Source organism: Balaenoptera ricei, chromosome 7 (genome assembly GCF_028023285.1).
Source record: "Balaenoptera ricei isolate mBalRic1 chromosome 7, mBalRic1.hap2, whole genome shotgun sequence".
Lineage (NCBI taxonomy): Eukaryota > Metazoa > Chordata > Mammalia > Artiodactyla > Balaenopteridae > Balaenoptera > Balaenoptera ricei.
The window spans coordinates 110,552,631-110,567,191 of NC_082645.1; the positions used below are offsets into that span (position 1 = coordinate 110,552,631).

Sequence of the window (14,561 nt, forward strand, 5' to 3'; positions counted from 1 at the left end):
TATTACTATGAAGTTTTTATGATAACTGTATGTTTCCCTGAAGGTACCTGGCTTACAGTGATGTCAGCCAGTCCATGGAATCCATTTTTCTAGAATATATTCGATTATGTTACACAAATGGTGAAAAGACTATATAATTTATGGTGAAGGTAGCTTCTTGATATTTAGTACCCTCTCAGAATGATTAAACATACACCTGAGGGCTTTTGTTATTTTCTATTTGTAATATTTTCTAAGGCACCAAAAGTTTCTAATAAACTTTCCTATTATATAAAGATATGGCTTATTGTTTAGGTCCATAATTACTTTGAAACTTCCCATTAGTGAAATAAAAACAGGACTGTTTTACTATAGCATCATTTTTGGGTTTTTCCCCCACAAAGTATATATTATTGATAGCTGAGTTCAGTTGAAGAGAAAGGAAACAGCTCTATTATATACAAAACCAGCCTAGTGAAGTATGATTTAGAGTAAATGATTAGTTCATAGATATTTTTGCAGTTACCTATAATGTAAGTCCTCATAACAGAAAAGGTTAACAAAGTTAACTAATATTTGAATTCTTTGTTTCTTTAAGTTGCCTTAATGGCATTTTTAAATAAAACAGAATCTCATGTTTTAATTTGTGGTAGTAAAAATAACATGAATATTTAACTATACAATTTTTGCAATGAATTGCTTACATTACTCAACCATACTTTTTGTTTTGGTAGTTATTTATGTTACCGTTACATGGTAACATACTTAACCATCTTTTTGTTAATAATGTAACCTTGCCCTTTCTTCTACCATTATTAATTTTATAATTTATAATTGTATTCATCTTTAAGAATCTACATTGAGTGAACTTTAGAATTTTTATATAATGAGCACATTATTTAATGTTGGCAATGTGGTAAGGAAGAAACTATTAATATAACACGGCTGTATTTTACCTCTACCAAAGTAATTATTAGACTCTTCCTGTCTTTACCTACTTTAGTCTTTTCTTTGTAATGTGAAATTATTTATGTGTCATTGTGCATGAACCATTGCCTGCCTCCACTTTATTTATTCCTTGGCTTTAAGAATAGAAGTCTATATGGGTATAAGAGCAGAAACACTGGCCTTTGTTTTCTTATTTACTTTCAAGAGACAATAGGATTGATTATTGTCAGCTATTGATACAGAAACGATTGACCAGTAGAATCATATTTAGCTTTCTGTTTGTGTTATAAAAGCTGAATATGTAAAAAGAAGCATAATTATTATTTAAGGTGGCACAGATCAGATTCTGCCCCAAGAAATAAAATTTCAAGGTTCCAGGCACCGATTTCTGCACCGGAGTACACGTAAGATTTTATCTGCTCTGCTTTTCACAAACAGGAGTTGTTTTAATTTTGCAGGCTTTTTGTTGTACTAATATTTCACCAGGTAATTGGCATGTAATGCCCTAATTCTCTTACTGTTTGGCTTTTTAGTACCTCTGTTTCAGGATTTCTCAAGCTGTCATCATAAACTTTGTTAAGAAGAAAAATAACTAGACCAAGGAAGTTATGTATGATTTTGGGTATAAGGGTGAAAGTAAAATGGAATAATTTACACCAAGCATCCTTTTACATTTCCTTCATTTTGCTTTGGTTGGCCTATTAGTCCTCTATAGATTCAGTTGAACGAGGTTCAGTGATCCCAATCTTTTTGAAAATTTTAGCATACTGTCTTTTCTTGTTCATTTTCACCCAGAAGGACAAAGAGTCTGAGTGTAGTTTGTCATTAAGTTTTTTTTTTTAATTCCATAGATTAAAATTATGCTTTGGAAGAATATTTTGAGATCATTAAACCCACTCCTTCTGTACATGTGCTAGAACGAGGTGTGGGAATGACTGGCCTCCTAAGGGGAGGGGGCACTTTGGCGTGCAGTGTAAGATTCAACAGCTAATGTAGTTCTTAAGTATCAGAAGCCAGTCTGGCAACCAATGATTTTTCTCCTGTTCCCATTCTCTTGTTATTGCTTCTAAGAACTAGTCAGTTACCTTAGTGGCAACAAATTAAAGCTTTCTCTCTATTTAAAATTTCAAAAGACATGGTACAGGATTTGTGTTTCAGTGAGAATTTTTTCTCCCCCTTTTTACTGTTTTACCTTTACTGTATTTTTGGAAGAGGCTGGACCCTCACCAAAGAGACTATCCTCACAGTTTGAGAAACACTGTTCCTATGACAACCCACGCAGAAAGAGGTGTTTGACTTTGGACTTACCTTGTAATAATGACATAGTTATGCCAAGTAAATCTTTTAAATTTGAGTTCTGACATTGGCTAGTGTTGTTTACTCAGCAGTTGTGTAGTAAGATTTCCTGTAAGCATGAGAGAGAGCTATTACTAATGAAATAGCATGGTGAATGTAAGTGCGTTCTTCAAAATTTCCTTATCTTTTATGAAAGAAAGAGAGAAAACAGATTTTGCTGTTTTGTAACATTACTAGGATCAATTTATCATCAACATGCATTTTTATTAAATTACTAATATTATACCATCTGCTTAAATAATCTCAGTGCCTTTGCAATATGTTTACTTTTTAATTTTTCACAATAGTTCATGTGTCAAAACAAACAAAAAAAACCAAGAAGTCAGTCCACTTTGGTTGGGTGGATGAGTGGACAGAGATGAAACTCAGCTCTGAACTGTTTCCCGCCACAGCTGATGCCAGTGCTGGACATCCCAGCTAGCGCCAGACCAGTTGCTAAAATGGGGCTTATTCTTTTTTGATGTTAAATTTTTTTTTTTTAATTTTTGAATTTTATTTTATTTATTTTTTATACAGCAGGTCCTTATTAGTCATCCATTTTATACACATCAGTGTATACATGTCAATCCCAATCTCCCATTTCATCACACCACCACCCCTCCCCCCACCACTTTCCCCCCTTGGTGTCCATACATTTGTTCTCTACATCTGTGTCTCAGTTTCTGCTCTGCAAACCGGTTCATCATTTTTCTAGGTTCCACATATATGTGTTAATATACGATATTTGTTTTTCTCTTTCTGACTTACTTCACTCTGTATGACAGTCTCTAGATCCATTCACGTCTCTACAAATGACCCAGTTTCGTTCCTTTTTATGGCTGAGTTTAAATTTTTTTATTTGTAAAGAGACTTGCAAGACTGCTTAAAGCTTGAAGAAGAAAGAATTGCTAGACTGTTTCTTCTAATTAGGGTGAACTATGGTCATCTTATGATTTAATCATTCAGTTCATCTGTAGATAGAAATAAATATTAACAATCAAGGGCATTTAATCTATACGTACACTGCCCAAAGTGTTGTATAAAATACTTCCTACTCTGTTTTTGCTGTTTATGAAAGATTGCCGTATAAATTAATGAAAAGTCAGATTTCTTACTAATCTTTGAAACTAATTACTTTTCAGAAACAACCTGAAGTCCAAATATGTTTTTGATGTTAGTCTTTGATGAAATATCTTTACTAGTATTGATGAAGACTTAATTTAACTTTTATCTTTCTTCATAAACATGTTTTCTTATTAAGTTACAATTACGGACCATGTAGGATTTTTTTCCATTTAAGACCATATTCCAGTTTTGTGTGATCATAGAATCTTAGGATTGAAAGTGATCTTATAGACTGTTTTTAAAACTCAGTCTTCTGTGCTTTCCATGTTAAGAATTCCTTGCAGTTAATCTGAAAATAATTTATGCTAGATGCCCTGATTTCCTGTGTAGGGACAGGAAAAACTTGTACTTTTAGAACTTAATAAACAATTCCTATTGCTTATTTCTGACAAAATGAGTTCTATCAAAGGAAGCCTTCTTCCCTTTTAAATTTTAATGGGAAAAATCCGTCAAACTTTTTTTATGGATTTGGATTCAGTTTGTCGGCGTTTTTGCTCTAAGATTATAATTCTAAATATTGATCATTATAGACTTTAATATGTATGTAGCTAATTTATTTACTAGTACAAAGTGATTTGTGAAGTGTTCAATTCAGCCCCAAAATACGAAGACAAACGCTTTCATTGTATCAATAGATATTGTACTGATTAGTCTTTTAAAACTTGCTTAAGTATAAATTTATCCAGGTATGTTGGCACTGCTATCAAGAAGAGTGTAAGATGGATTGCCTGTTTATGTTGACACAGAAGTGGCCACTTTATTCCTGCCTCTGGTGACACTTTTCTAACATGAATTCCGTCTGGTTTCTCACAAAGAGCAAGAGCTTCAGGTTTTCTCCATGCTGCCTAAAGAGAATTAGGAGTGCAAGGCTAGTACCTAGACTTTGAGTCCCAGATATACTGATTCTTTTACTCTTCTTGGATACCCAGTGTGGGTTTTGCCAAGTACCATGGGTCAGTTGATAAGCTATATATATATATACTGTTGTTGGTATGTTATATATATTACAGAAGATTCCTAGTCTGTGGACAGACGTTTAAGGTAACTATCCATGAACCTGCGTCTGAAAAATTGCATTTATCTTGACATGATTAGGCCTAATTCCTCTGGTGAATCAGCCCCGACAGATTAATCTCTCAGTATGCCAAGATTTGGCTTAAATCTTTCTCTTTTAAGTAGTCTTTGGAAAACATGGTTTTCATGCTTATTGTACTTCTCACTTTGGATCATCGAGACATTGAAAGTTATTCACAAAATTGTGGAGAAGATTTTGTTTTTAATTTTCTGGGACTCTGGGAATAATATTAGATGACAGTTACCCTTTCAAACATTATTCCACTTATTTTGTGGTTCCCAAACAAATACACGTTAAGTTAGAAAAGATTTACACAAATCAAAATAAAATTTTCTATCTTTTCAGTTGTTCACTGTCTGCTCCACTTTCACCCTTTCGTACAGAATACACAAGGATGAGGTTTAGTCTAAGGCGTTCTTGCCCTGACGCTGAGAAAAAATATTGAGCCCACTTCCCATAGTCCTCTTATTGTAACAAAACCTCTTCCAACAAACCATATGCCAAGTCCATATATCAGTTAAATACCTCATATGGCTGAGCATGCTCTAACATTAGACAGGCCTCTGAAAAGAAAGAGTTCAGGTTAGAATTGTAAAATTCCTTCATTCAAATGCTCTCAGCTTTTAGGAGGTGCTGTCAGTGGAGCCAGAGAAATTGTGAATCGCAACTCACGTGTGAGAGAATGATCAAGATTACTGTCACTGAGCAACCCAGAAATAGTTGTTTGACATCCATCCTTACCTTTTCATTGTATTCACAGAATTGGGAGTAGTTTTATGTTTTAGGCACTTAGCTAGGGAACATATGCTTTAATGTAATTAATCAGAATGCTTTTGTTCGCTTTCTGAAACTTTAATTCATCTTTAAATTTACTCGTCATAAATTCAGATTGCTTCATTGTCTTTGTGAAGTATTTGAAATGGCATTTTCATGGAATCACTTAGGATTCATGCGTGTAAACCCTGACGCCTGTATATATACCAGGGTTCTCTGTCTTGCTGTTCTGCGCATCCATGAGTCGCAGTGCAGTGTTGTTTGTTAGAGGCTTGGTTTACTGAACTGGAATATACACACAAAGCAAAGAACGAGCTTCTCCGAGGCTGGGGGTTGAATATACTCCTTGTGTAGTTCTCTTCCCTCTTCAAGTTGTCCTTCATATTCAGTTTGTTTAATTTGATGTTTAAAGCTACAGTTAACGATGCTGCATGGTAGCTGGTTTTTTAAAACAATTTAATATGTTTATTAACTTCTTTGGCTTGACTCTTTTGGGGGAAAATGAAGGGTGGGAAAAATGGGCAAGAAAACGGTAATTCTTAAAATATGAATTTTGGGGGAAACTGCTGAGCTGAAGTTTTATAAAAATCTGACTTGAGTGTTTTTCTCTTCATTTGCTGTGCTTGTGTAAACAGTGTGACACCATCGCCACAACAGGTTCGGGTTTGTCCTCCCCGTATGCTACCTGAAGATGGAGCTAATCTTTCCTCTGCTCGTGGCATTTTGTCGCTTATCCAGTCTTCCACTCGTAGGGCTTACCAGCAGATCTTGGATGTGCTGGATGAAAATCGCAGGTGATTGGCCATCAGTGACTCTTGCCACAACTTTACTGCATATTTTTTGGCTCCTCCTTAGTGGACTGTGGTGTCTTCCTTTTATGTTTGCACCTTCGTCTCTTTCTCAGATGCAGTGGTTTAAAACAGCTTGCTTTGCTTTCTTTTAATTTGAAATTATTGTCCAAAATTCACATTTCACAAGATTCTGTTAGCTTCTCTTCAGTCAGGGAGGGAATTCAGTTAATAACTAATTATACACGGGAAGTATATGATTTTTTTCCCAAGACTTTGTTGAGCTGTTTCAAGTACTTGATTCCATTTTGGGATATGCTGAGGGATACTTTTGGATTGAGTGTGGGACGTTGGACTGAACTGTACTCATTTTCTTCAGTAAGTCTTTTGATTTAATCATTTACGTTACTAATGTGGTTGGATTAGGAAGCAAATCTGAGAAGATGATATCAGTGTAGCTGCCAGGACGCTTTTTTTCTTTCTTCTTAACTAGGGATTTCCAGACCTGTACTGAAAATCCCAGGTGCTGTTGTCTTTTTAATGCTGATTTTTTTCAGTATGGATAGTGTATCTAACTTTCGAACATCTCCAAGTAAAATCAGTAGTAGTATACTTAGACTTGTTCATTCAAATAAATTTTTTGCCATTATTTCAAATACTTTTTTCTCCTTGCTTCATTACTAGATGGTGTTTTAAAAAGATGGAATTTGGGAGCTTTTTTGGCATAGTATGAGGAAGGTACAGTCAGTTTCACTTCAACTCTAAACATTTTATGTAGTAACTCTGTGAGTCAGTGTTTGAATTTTCATGATCATTTTTTTAGATTGTTAATTTTGCATTTTGAAGAATTCCCAATAAATTTTGCTGGCCCTTCCAGTAAACCTGTTTTCTTACTTTAGGAAGTGATATGTCTTATGACTTGCTGTGAACAAACTTTGTTATTAAGTGCTTTTGATCCTCACATAAGCCCCAGGTGTTTCACCTCCTGCTGCTCGACTAGTGTTTCTGACCCTTTCCAGGGCTCCCATATGTGTGGGCCCAAGGACTTAAAGCTGCACCAGAAAGAGCATAGGAGAGAAAACTCATGGCAGGGGGAAAATTATATATACATCTATGTATATATGTATTCATGTATAGGTGTGTATGCATGTGTGGGTGTGTGTGTATCTATATCCCTCCCCAAAGGTTTAGAGTCCCTCTTATCTCTTTGAAGCTTCAAGGACTATCTTAGAATATTTGGAGCCTGTAAGAAGCATCATGGTTCAGAAGAAAAAACATGGATCGAGGGAGAGGGTCAGATTTAATCTTGATCCACCCCACTGAACAGCTAGCTACATGATGGCCTTGGGCAAATTGCTTAGCTTCTCTGGGCCTCATTTTCTTCATCTGTTTTTAAAAAAGAAGGGTAATACTAATATTAACCTAGTTTTCTGGATTCTTATGAGGAATCTTCCCCCTTCCCCTGCCTTTATTTAAGATATAGGGTTAATGGACTCAAATTCTTTATTTAGTGTCATGGGAGATCCTTAAAAAGATATTGAATATAAAGTACCTGGCACCTGACTAATATTTCCAAAGCCCTGTTTTCTCCTCCCTCCTTAACATAGATTTATTCTTCACCAGGTATCCTCTATAACTTTTTAATTATAATAGGTCCTTGGAAGAGACTGGATTATTAGGTCAAATTATATCATATCAAATGCTATTATAGTGAAAATATCTGAATGAGAAAGGTGTTTATAAATCCTATATAGATTAAATAATAGCTAGATGACAAAGCCCCGGTACGTTAAAATTATTTGTCCCATCCCCCTACATATACACAGTTCAATGCAGTATATGGAAAAATAGTTGGATTTTTTTACTCCTTAATGGAAAAATTTTGCCTCAAGCTCACAAGTACAAAATCAGAAATCTTACTAATTACAAAATTTACTTTGTATTCTTTTATTTATAAAAAACTATTTTGAGCTTTAAGTGATTTTTTAAAATTGTAATAAATTGATAACTAAAATTCCCTTTTCTGGGAAGGATCTTTTCTTATTCACTTAAATGAGATTTTTAAAATTCATAAAGTAGTTGTATTAATAATTCTTTGCTCCTGGATACACACCTTGGAGCCTGGAGGATTAGATTCTCATTAGTGTTATTGGATGCTTTCAATTTTGAAAGGTTTTTTTTTTTTTTTCCCCATTGCATTGAAATTTCTTATGATCAAATGTTCAGCAAGATTTAGTCAGAGTTGTAAGTGCCAAATCAATTTTTATTTCTACTACGAGAACTGTCTAGCATGACTTACCAGATACAAGAAATAGGAATGTGAAATTTGGATAATGTTCTATTTGCATGACTATAAAATAATACTGCTTATAAAGTTTTAAGTGCTTTTATGTTCCTTGCTCTGTACATCATTTTTTTTCCTTTCTGCTTTTGATTCCTGGCTGTTATGCTAATGCAATATCTTATCTTTGGTCTTAAGCCATCACATTAGGTATAGTTAAATTAAGTTAGAACTATTTGGCAGAAAGAAAGAAAAAACCTGTCTGCCTGTTTTATTATCATAAAATAATGCGTTTTCACAGTTGTTTGGCATAAGAACTATTTTTAGTTTATACTTTGAGAGACACTGTTGAAAGGTTTATGTATTTTTGTTTTCTCATCTTGAGAACTTATATGATCTAAAACCAAGTTCATCTGAAAACAAAGTTAAATCCTAGGTATACATTAGAAAAGTTTATTTACGTAAGTCAGTGCTGTGCATTTGGAAAACTGAGGTGTCAGAAATTTACCCAAACACCTGGGACAAGCACCAGGTATGTTCTTTGGATTTAAAATGCTGTTTAGTCCTTGCTAGTTATGAAATGCTCATGTCTTCTGACACCTGCTAGAGCTCCGTATCTCACTTGCCAATGCAAAATATTAACGTTTTTAAAAAGAAACTTAGTCCCTATGAAAGAACATTATTTAAGTATTGACAGATTAGTCATGTTCAGCATGCTTAAGTTTTACTTTTAGAAGGATCTTGAGGGACTTCCCTGGCGGTCCAGTGGTTAAGACTCCACGCTTCCACTGCAGGGGGCGAGGGTTCGATCCCTGGTCAGGGAACTAAGATCCCGCATGCTGCGTGGCATGACCCAAAAAAAGGGGCGGGAGGTTGATTATTTCTTTAACAGATTATACTAGCTTTGAATGAAAAGAATAAGAAACCAGTATGTAAATAATTTATATTTTTTGCAAGTATCCATATAAATATATTACTTGGAAGACCTAGAAATGCAAAGTTGCAGTTGAAACAGTGTTTGTTATTTATAATTTTTAAATTTAAATTTTTAATTTTTAAAATGTTCATATAATTCCTGATACATCCAAACTGTTTACTTACTGTAGAAGTTTCCATTTTTTTTTTAGCAAAGAAACATATTCTGCTAAGTCAGACCATTTATTTACTCAAAAATGTCAGTATACAAGTTAATGCGGGAACTTGTAGAGCCTTGAATCTCATTCCCTTTTGCCACTTTAATTACAAAACATATTTTCAAACTTAAAATAATGTATTAAGTCATATTTACAGTAGAAAGTGGTACTTGAAGTTTCTAACCTTGCCAGATATCTCTCTAATTTACTTTTATATTATATGTGTCAATTGCCAGTGTGAGAAGACAAAATGAAATACGTTGTGAAAGGTAACTGTATTATTTTCTGGCTCTGCATTATAAAAGGGAAATCTCTGTGGTGGAATATGTTGAATATGGCAGATCCTTTTGAGCAATGTATGATTTTTTTAAAAAAAGCTTTATGTAACACAAAGCGGTGGCTTCATTTTTAACCTTTCTTATGTTAATGTAATGTAGGATTGTAGTTAAGTAAGTTTTCCTAATGTCACAGAATAAATTAATTAGTAGGATGGGATGAGTTAAAAACCTGTCTCAAGCATATGTAATTTTTCACTGTTCTTTAGCCAACAAAATAGAAGTCTAACATCTGACCCAAAAGTCTCTTATCCTGTAGGCTCTGGAAAATTTCTTTAAGCACCAGTAGTGCCTTTAGGAAACATACAAGCTAAACATTAAAATTTTCTTGTATAGATTGACCTGACATAAAATAGTGATTTGTATTGTAACCAAAATTCTACAGCTGTGCCAACTTACAGAAAAAAAATAGTGCATTTGGTACTAAATGTTTACTGTAAGAATTGTCTTGATACTTAAATTCAGGCAAAACCTGATCAGTCTGTAGAGAAGGAGACATTCAAAACAGAATGTAATAATTCTTCAAATCCTTATATAGGTTCTCTACCCCAGTCTCCTTTCTCTGGTTATAAATATTGCTGATTACTTTTTGGGAAATTGACCAGTGACCACGTAGAGCTTTTGTTTTCTGATTTAAAAAATAAAATAAAATTTATTGGAAAGGTTACTGCTTACCTAGGTAGAGAACTAATTGCCCTCTAGAATCAAAGTATGTACTCGGTGAAAACCCAGTGCACCTTAGTCTTCATTTCCAGCAGTCCAGTATGTCGCTCCTGGTTGTCTCTCAAGGTCAGACTCACATATTTGATTGCACTTCCTGTAATGTGCTGCAGTATGCCCCTCAAAGCATGTCCCTGATCTCCTTAGCTCCAGAACTGAGGCTTGCAGTTTTGCTCTTGAGAGCTGAGGGTTTGAATGAGACACAGCTATATTAAGGTATCAGGCACTAAGCAAAATTAATGAGGTGGGAGGCAAGGAATTGTGAGAAATGGGAGTTTCTGGAAATTTTTCGTTTTTGAGATAGAGCTTTGATATCAGATGAGCAACCATGATGATGCAGGTGCTACTAACCAGTTCTTGACATGCTTCTAAAGTTGCTGGTGAGTTTTTTTCCAACTAGAAGAGAGAAATTATACATTTTGAACAGAGTTGTCTTCTGTCTTGAATTTCATAAATCAAAATATAAGCACCAAAAAAATTATATGCTGGTGCTATTTTGTTATGAAAATGTAGGTTCCCTTTGTTTTTTACCACATTGTAAAATATTAAACTTAGGAAAATCATAAAATGGAGAACAGTGAGACAAAGATATTTGAAGTGTTTGAAATATATTGTATTGAAACATACAAACATATTTGACATTTATTTGTCTTATTTTTGTCTTATTTTTGCTTTTATCTTGTTACTCTCTGGTTCCTGATTCTGTCTTGTGCCTTCTCCCGCAAAAACCTGCCTTAGACCTGTGTTGCGTGGTGGATCTGCTGCCGCCACCTCTAACCCTCATCATGACAACGCCAGGTAAACTTTGAGACTTTGTAATTACCAGGGTAGAGTTGACCGAACGTGTAGTTTGCAGGACATAATGCATGTAGTAGCCACGCCTTTATATTATAGCTTGAATCTCTACAGCTTTTCTCTATGAGTACATCCTGTTTTTCTCTGAGAACAGTGAATCTAATCATTCATGACATTTGGCCAAAAGAGTGTAAAGAAAAATAGTTACGATACATTATCATGGGAACATCAGTGACAGGGTATTTAAACATGGTTTTAATAGCTTATAGGCAATCATGCTAAAACACAGAAAAAAATAATCTTAAACCTTGTTTTATGTGCATCATTTTAATTGTTGCCTGAGGTTCTGTCCAGCATTTCCTTTTTAGTTGTTAATTGTCTGTAATGTCACTTTCAGTGTGTAGATAAATGTGTCTGTAAAGCATCGTCTTAAATTGGGGGAAATCAGCATTGGTAACCTGAGAAGTTAAATGTTTAGAAAGAGAATTTAGTTTTAAGAATTTTTGTCATCCATTGATTAAGCTTTTGTCTCTTATTTTTGTCCCTTTCACACTTTCAGATATGCTTAGCCTGAGTAGTTATTTCTTCCTGTCATGCACAATGACAGATAGAATGGCACATACGAATACTTTAAGGTTCTCAGGTGCCAAAATCTCATTTCCCAACTTCTAGGGTAAAAAAAAAAAAAAAAAAATTGGTTGGTATTTACAGATACCATTTCTGTAATTTTTTCAGAGCCAATTTTATTTATTTTAAGCAGAAATGGATTATCTGTAGCAGTAGATTTAAAACTGGCAGCATTATTTCTATGATGAGAGGAAGCAAGCTGGCACGTTCATTTTTAGGCAAGAAAAGAGGGAAATAATTGGTTTCTCATTAATACTGAATCCAGGTTAGAAAATTGAAGTGTGTGTCCTTAGGGGTCCCTTTCCACTCTGCTGACTTGTTTCTTTTAACAATATTAACTCAGTCCATTTTAAGTTTTTCCTTGTGTATTTCTCGTAAGTTTGTGATCCTTTTATTTTTCTGTGAAAGTATTTTCAGGCAGTGATCTGACTCAAATTTCTTACAGAGTTTTTAGCTCTGATCAATACAGGTTTTAGTTTTAAGTCAAATTACACAGGTAAAGTCTTTTGTCATATCCTTAGATTTCTTAGCAAATGAAGATTTCCTTTACAGATATTTAAAACCTTAGTTAGTTCAGGATCTAAACTGTGGGAGTCCCTTTCAGTTATACTTCATTCTCTCTCTTCAGTCTGGGTCCCTTTACCTTTGAAGCAATTGCTTCTACTGTTTGATTTTTTTTTTTCCCAATTGTTTATCTCATATATGACCTCACAGAAATAGAAAAGTTTTATTTTGAGGATAAAGTGTAGAGAAGAGGAATCTTCAACCCTTATTTTTTCCACTAATTGTTTAAGAATTCTGCTTAATGTTCAAAGGAACAATTAACTCAGATGTTTGTAAAGCCATAGTCCTTAGCAGCTACTAACTTAGTAGCTAACTTCTCTATCTGATGCCGTTACTCTCGGTATTCCAGAATATTTGCTCTGTTCCCATGAAGGAAGGGGCAGATTAGGAGAAAGCCAGTTAATTTAGCCATAAAAAGAACATTTAGAGATCGTTCTAGATTATCTAAAGTCAGTACGCACCATCTATCATTGAAACTGCAACCTGTGTAATTAAAATCAGCGTTCAGAATGATGACACTGCAGGATTATACAATTAAAAATTGTTTTACATTCTTTATTAAAGTATTTTTGAATTATTTTCAGTGGCATTTGTAACAAAAGGATTTTTCTGAATAGACTTGTCTTTAACGTGTCTGGATGAAAAATATAATTCTCCTCATACACCTTTGTGTGGTAATATGTTTTTTGTAATAGGGACTTGCTTGAAATATTAAAAATATCAATATTACGCTCTATGTGCCAACTCTGTAGATTACATAGGAGTAACTTTTAAATTCAGTTTATTTATAATCCACTCATTTGGAAAAGTTAATGTGCCATTTTACTGAAATAACCATACAGGATTAAAATAGTAAGGATGTAAATATACAAGGTGAATTATATGGTATGTAAATTGTATCTTAATTAAAATATATTTTAAAAGTGGAAATTTGGGCAAAGAGGAATAATAGCATTTGTGTGCATTTGTATCTCAGAAGTTTATTGTCATTCATTTAAAAATCAGTGCGCCTTTAGAAGTAACTGCATTTGAACAAGAAGTACTTTTTAATGTTTCTCTAGGGTTTGTCTTAGTTGCTTTCCAGTATTATTTTATACACCGCTTCTTAATTATAGTATTTAAATTCTGGATCTGAATGTAGTGACAAGATGTATTCAGGTGATTTTATAATTGCTTCTGTGGAGACACAGTAGAGATTAAGTAATTGGAGATAAGAAGTGAAGAGTAGAAATGGCAGGAGAAGAGGCACTGAGAAGAGGAGGAGAAATAAAAAATGATCAGTCTTCCTTTTTTAGCTGGAGTTTGTTTACTTTGTGTTCCCTGCCATGAGTCTCAGCAGGGACTTCTGAGGAACCACATATAGACATCAGATGGTGGGAGACTTGTATTCCGTTACATGCTAGCATAGCAGCTCTCAGATCTTTTCAGCCAGCTGTCCTTTTTAACACTGCCAGTCCCTCTGAGTTGAAAAGTGTCTCCTTATTTATATCTTTAGTCAGGGTTTCTTCTCTTTCGCAAACTTCCAGGACACTTTCCTAGTATTGTACGTAGTTGTTACCCTAAGCTCTTTCCTTTCCTTTATTAGTACCCGTTCAGATTGGTAAATATTTTACTAATCTGTACTGTTAAATATCAGTCTTTTCAACAATTCTCTGAGCATTACACAATACATTACGTGATTTGACTTGCCAGGTACTTTTAGTTCTATTCTAATATTAAATTATATTTTTATTTCTTATCTGCTAGGTATGGCATTTCAAATATAGATACAACGATTGAAGGAACCTCAGATGACATGACTGTTGTAGATGCAGCTTCATTAAGACGACAGGTATTTAATATACCAAAAATCATATAATCCTAAATTATATTCATATAATATTTAAAGTGGTAGTTCCTAACATTTTATCATTTTCTGTCCAGTGGAACCCATGGATTAAAATATTTTATCTATCAAACTATTTATTAAACCATAATTGACTTTCCCATTTTGATTAAAGACATATTAAACCACTATTTACATGTTTTGATCAGCATAAAGCAGTATTACCAAAATGAATTGATGTAATTCTAGCCAATAAC

At 34.1% G+C, this 14,561-nt stretch overlaps 1 protein-coding gene across 6 annotated transcripts in view; it reads left to right on the top strand.

The window, feature by feature from the left end:
* MFF (mitochondrial fission factor) overlaps window positions 1–14,561 on the top strand; it is a 37,893-nt gene that overhangs the window by 18,031 nt on the left and 5,301 nt on the right. For 2 of the 6 annotated variants that reach the window (XM_059928841.1, XM_059928844.1), the window contains 5 exons: window positions 1,257–1,331; window positions 5,872–6,030; window positions 9,675–9,707; window positions 11,232–11,291; window positions 14,226–14,310. In XM_059928841.1, coding sequence (XP_059784824.1) covers window positions 1,257–1,331; window positions 5,872–6,030; window positions 9,675–9,707; window positions 11,232–11,291; window positions 14,226–14,310 — 412 coding nt within the window. The remainder of the gene's footprint in view (window positions 1–1,256; window positions 1,332–5,871; window positions 6,031–9,674; window positions 9,708–11,231; window positions 11,292–14,225; window positions 14,311–14,561) is intronic. The other 4 variants (XM_059928842.1, XM_059928843.1, XM_059928845.1 and 1 more) reach the window with 4 other exon arrangements.